At 42.9% G+C, this 6,000-nt stretch overlaps 1 protein-coding gene across 1 annotated transcript in view; it reads right to left on the bottom strand.

Annotated features, from left to right (window-relative positions):
- Window positions 1–684: 684 nt before the first annotated feature.
- METTL22 (methyltransferase 22, Kin17 lysine) overlaps window positions 685–6,000 on the bottom strand; it is a 228,847-nt gene continuing 223,531 nt past the window's right edge. Inside the window, exons 10-11 of the mRNA XM_075831314.1 lie at window positions 4,578–4,743; window positions 685–913 (exon numbers count right to left, since the gene is read on the bottom strand). Coding sequence (XP_075687429.1) covers window positions 878–913; window positions 4,578–4,743 — 202 coding nt within the window. The 3' untranslated portion in view covers window positions 685–877. The remainder of the gene's footprint in view (window positions 914–4,577; window positions 4,744–6,000) is intronic.

Raw genomic sequence — 6,000 nt, 5'->3', positions numbered from 1 at the left:
TATCTTAGCGCCTGCGGTGTGCATCTGCATTTTCTTGTTACTGATATCCACGGGATATGTCAGAAATGTCAGATAGAAGCAGGTCCCACCTCTGGGACCCGCACCTATCTCTAGAACGGGTCCCCCTAAACCCCGTTCTACGTACCTCTTTATGTTCCGGATGATTTCCGACCATGAAGGAGAAAACAGCGAAGCTCGCTGAGCTACACTGTTTCCGTAAGCCCCATAGAACTGAATGGTAGTTACGGAAACAGCGTAGCTTGCATTCTACGCTGCTTCCGTAAGTGCCATTCACTACTATGCGGGTAACGGAAACAGCGTAGCTAGTTACGCGGTTTCCGTAATGCCTGACCATGTAATCAGGAAGTGGCCGGGAGTCAGCGTGAGCACAAAAAGCTAGAACGGGGTTTAGGGGGTCCCGTTCTAGAGATAGGTGCAGGTCATAAATGTCCCTCGTGGGAAAATTCCTTTAAAGGCGCCATGCACATGGCTATACAAAGGATCCATAATGCAGAGCCCATAGTGTCCTCACCACTCTTGCTACAGTATGTACAGCAGGTTGCTTTTCAGCATGGTCATTCTTATTATGTGAATGTGCCAAATTAACCATCATGTTCTGCTTATCAATTATAGTACCCCTGTCTATCAGAAATAAATAACTTGAAAACATAAAAACAATTAGACTTTTGTACCAGCCTGGCTCTCTTTTTAGTTCATTAAGTTAACCCAAAACACTTTAGGAACTAAAATTGTATCACTTGTATGCAGTTCATTGAAGTATTATAGATGATTCCCGGCCAGTGATATTAAGATGAATCTTTGGCTTTTTCCATCTTGATGATTTACATATGTCCTCCTTACATGGGATGGAAAGACATCAAGTAAGAGTTGTAGCTGTGAATTTCCATAGCTCCTATTGAAAGAAATAATAGCTAATCAGAAAACTAAAGAGATCAAAACGTCCTTAAGAAAAAAACCAAAACAGAAAAGCAACAACAAGGCTATGTACAAGTGGACTATGACATTTTCAAATTTTAGGTAAGATTTGAAGTATATTTTTTGCATGAATCATACTGTAAAGTTACATCTTTTTGTCTTATTAAAGTTATATATGCAATATTTATTCCTATTTAAAAAAAATTTCTCTTAAAGTGTAGCTAAACGTTTGACAAACTTCTGACATGTCATAAGTTTGGATTGGTGGGAGTCCGAGCACTGAGACCCCCACCAATCGCTAGAACGAAGCAGCTGAAGCGCTCGTGTGAGAGCTCAGCCGCTTCGTGTCTGTTCGGCTTTTTCTGTAAATAAATGTATCATATACGGACTCAATAGAAAGTCTATGAGCCCAAACTCCGATATATCGGCTTTCCAGAAAAAGCCGAACAGACACGAAGCGGCTGAGCGTTCACACGAGCGCTTCAGCAGCTTCGTTCTAGCGATTATTGGGGGTCTCAGAGCTCGGACCCCCACCCATCCAAACTTCTGACATGTCACTATGACATGTTAGAAGTTTCTCAAACATTCAGCTACACTTTAAGCTGGCCATACACATAAGAGTATGTGTATAGAAGTCTCCCCATTCTCCCCCGACAGCATGATGTCAGTGGAAACGATCGATCGGATATGTTGGATTTCAATTTGACTGATCATTTGTTCCCACAGGAGATAAGCTGCTGACAGTAGGCTGGCCTGGATGAAGAAGCACAGAATTCTGGGTAAGTATAAGATTTTTTTTTTCTCCTGCATTACGATTTTACAGCGAACTCGCAGCTTTTTTATGCCACAAATATCGCAACATCTGCTATCTGTTGCGGGTTTTACCTCCCATTAAATTCAATAGGGAAAACCCGCAATTAAAAAGCAGCGATAATGCTGATTATAAAAATGCAATTTCTGAGCTTTTTTTTTTCCGATTATCATTTACGTAGTGAGTGGATAAGCTTTGTTCAAATCTCATCCACTCTGCTACTACTGTATTATGCTGCGGGTTTTCTACAACTAAATCTGTTGCAGAAAATCTGCAGTATTTACACTATGTGTGAACCTGGCCTTATGGTTTTCCTTAATATTTCCTCCGCCGAGTTCTGTCTTTTTTTCCTCCCATCTAGCACATGGCAAAAATCTTCATCACGGAGCAGCACGTGGGTGGGTGCTTCCTGCTGATTAAGTAAACTGAAAGGATCTTTAAACATAAAACATAAGCGAATGATCCGGCGAACAAGCACTCATATGAACGATTGTTCTCGATCATTACTCTGTGTATACAGGGCAGTGATTAATCAATAATTGAGCGAACGTCCGGTGATCGGCAAAAAAATGGTCACTTGTCGGGAACACATTTACTCGTGTAAAAAGGTAAAGTGCTGCCGAAAAAATGCAAATGTATAAGAAAGAACGATCGTATTAACGATCATCGCAACCCATATGTTCCGACGATTTCTCCATGTAAATGGAGATAAACAAGCGTCAATCAACGTGCTATATCGTTGATCAGTGCTCATTTTACAAACCAGGTAATCGGACCATGTAAACCATCCTAAGGGAAATGGGAGATCGAGGCTGCACGAAACGATCTAAACTAATATGTGGTAGTCCAGATATTCACCCTTATTAACCACCTTTAAATAAGCGCCATTCTAACGGAGCAATGATCGTTAGTATGGGGACGAACCGTCATTACTATGATCATCCGTCCACATACATTTGCATCTTGTCGGCAGCACATCCACTATTTACACAGGGAGTTATGCTGCCAACTAGCGAACCTTTTTATGGCTGCATAAAAGATGAGATCGGCCAATAAACAAGCGTTTGGGCCGTTTTACATGGGGCAATTAGCGGCAAATGTGCGTTTATAGAAGGCTCGTTCCGATCATTGCCAAACGCTCATCGGCTGATCATATCGTTTCTGCAGCCTAAAATATTATTGTTATCGTCAACACATCTCCCTGTGTAAACAGGGAGACGTGCTGCTGACATGAAAGAAATGAGCGCTCGTTCCCATAAATAGCTCCTTGTGATAGGAGCAAATGAGCGCCGATCAACGAGCTGTCCTGTTGACCGGTGCTCGTTGTTACGAACTAAATGGGCCTGTGTAAAAGTACCCTTTGCTAGTTCATCGGCTGATCTTTGCAGTATTTACACAAAGCAATGATCGGGAAGGAGCGTTCGTATGAACACTCATTTATCCAATAATTTGTCAGTATAAAAGAACCTTAAGGGTATGTTCACACGGCTTATTTACGGACGTAATTCGAGCGTTTTATGCCTCGATTTACGTCCGAAAATGCGGCTCGATAACGTTGGCAAACATCTGCCCATTCATTAAAATGGGTCTTACGATGTTCTGTGCACACGGTCATTTTTTTTAAAAATACGCCCGCTTCAAAGAAGTGCCTGTCACTTCTTCAGACGTAAATGGAGCCGTTTTCCATGGACTCCATAGAAAACCAGCTCCATTTAACGTCCGTAATGGACGCAGCAAAAAGCGCCTCAACATGCCATTATGGCTGAAATTACGGTGCTGTTTTCTCCTGAAAATAGCCCCGTAATTTCAGCCGTTACGGACGCTGCCGTGTGAACATACCCTTAGAGTCCTTTTACACCGGCCCATTTTGTAATAACGAGTGCTGATCAACGTGACAGCTCGTTGATTGGTGCTCATTTGCTCCTTTCACAATGAGCTATGTATGGGGACGAGTGCTCATAACTATGATCGCTCGTCCTCATACATTTCTATCATGTCGGCGGCACGTCTCCCTGTTTACACAAGGAAATATGCTGCCGACAATGATAATATTTTAGGTTGCAGAAACTATATGATCAGCCTATGAACGAGCGTTTGCTCGTTCATCGGCTGATCGTTTCCCTGTTTACGCAGGGCAATGATGGGGAACGAGCGTTTTGTGAATGCTTGTTTGCCAAATAATTGCTCCTTGCTAGGTTTTAGAAGAATGTGTGCTTTTATCTTATCCATCTCTCATCTTATCTGCTCTGACATAAAACTAAAGCCCTACAAAGATAGCATACGTCTGTTAGGCTCCGTTCACATCTGCGTCAGGGCTCCATTCCGACGTTCCATCGGAGCTTTCCGTCGGAACTGAGCCTTGACCGACACAAACGGAAAACATAGGTTTCCGTTTCCATCACCATTTATTTCAATGGTTTCCGTTTGTTTCTGTTGTGAAGGGGTTCCAGCGTTTGGACGGAATCAATAATGTAGTCGACTACGCTATTGATTCCATCAAAACGACGGAACCCTTGCATGACGGAGACAAACGGAAACCATTGGCACCGGATCCGTCACCATTAAAATTACCTATGGTTTCCATTTGTGTCAGTCAGGGTTCCATTCCAACGGAAAGCTCAGACGGAACATCGGAACGAAGCCCTGACGCAGAGGTGAACGAAGCCTTATATCTACTCGCCATAGGCATTGGGAGCCTGCAGGCAGCAGATGCCCCTCCCCTCCAATAGAATAATATCCTTCATTCCTAACCTGTAATGTGAGACAAATCACACTGCAATACAATATATTTATACGCCTACTTTTTGAACATATAACAAAATGTACCTACCAAGTGCTCTCGTTCATAGCAGAAAAATTGTGGAAATACTGGTTTGATTTCCTTTGCTGTCCACTTTAGTTTCCCGTTTCTGATCTTCTCAAAATTGTTTAAGCAATTTCGGAAATGATTATATGCATCACATGTAATGTCCATATGTCTTAAAGTAAAGTTAAACCTAAGACATAAGTGTAGAAAAGAATAACAATATTTACAGAAGGTATGAATATAATTTTTCACGTTTTGTTAACTACATCATTAATTGTAAAGTGTACCTGTTGCTAAGATATAGTCTCAAGTATTTGATTTATGCAAAAATTTAATTATTATGGGAAAATGGAATCTTTCTCATCTTTCAGCAACATGCAGTTTCCCTTTCCTTCCCTGAAGGCTCTCTGTAAGGCTGAGTTAACACGAGCATGTTACGTCCGTAAAGGACGGAACGTATTTCGGCCGCAAGTCCCGGACCGAACACACTGCAGGGAGCCGGGCTCCTAACATCATAGTTATGTACGATGCTAGGAGTCCCTGCCTCTCCGTGGAACTACTGTCCCGTACTGAAAACATGCTTACAGTACGGGACAGTTGTCCTGCAGCGAGGCAGGGACACCTAGCGTCGTACATAACTATGATGCTAGGAGCCCGGCTCCCTGCAGTGTGTTCGGTCCGGGACTTGCGGCCGAAATACGTTCCGTCCTTTACAGACGTAACATGCTCGTGTGAATCCAGCCTAAATGTTCAGAAATCCCCTGAGACATTTCTTGTTGGGGAGAATACAGTGACTGAGGCGGGGCACCATACAACTGCACACAGCTTTGAGGCCTTATAGCTCCACCACATAGATGCCTTTACCGATATGCAAACCTCTTGACCTACTTTGAATCCAATTTAAAGGGATGTTCCAATTTTAGACATTATGGCATATCTACAGGATATGCCATAAATGTCTGATAAATGCGTGTCCCAACTCTGGGACCCGCACCTATGTCTAGAATTGCACCCCTTGACCCGTCTTCTCCTGCAGTTCTGGTCCCTTCAGACGAGCGTTATTCTCATCCATGTGCTGTGCGTTGAAACAACGCACAGCACACGGACCCATTGATTTCAATGGGGTCACTCACACGTGCGTTGTTTTTCATGTAGTTTGTGTCCGTTGCTTGAAACTCACTGCATGTATTATATTGGTGCGTTATCACGCACCTAGTCGCCCATTGATGTCAATGGGTGAGTGAAAACCACGGACAGCACATCCATTTGCTGCCCGTGTTTCATGATTCAATTACATTGAAAAAAAAAATGTGCTTGCAAGTGCGTGAAAAACACACGCAAAGAACGTTGATGCAAAAATGCAACGCACATGGACAGATTTATGCACGTTTTTTACGCGCGTAAATCTGTCACGCTAATGTGAATGTAGACTTACGAGGCAGCCGAG

The sequence above is a fragment of the Rhinoderma darwinii genome, chromosome 6, assembly GCF_050947455.1.
Source record: "Rhinoderma darwinii isolate aRhiDar2 chromosome 6, aRhiDar2.hap1, whole genome shotgun sequence".
NCBI classification, from domain to species: domain Eukaryota; kingdom Metazoa; phylum Chordata; class Amphibia; order Anura; family Rhinodermatidae; genus Rhinoderma; species Rhinoderma darwinii.
Note: the sequence above shows the minus strand (reverse complement) of the source record. Positions and strands in the feature narration are given on the sequence as shown.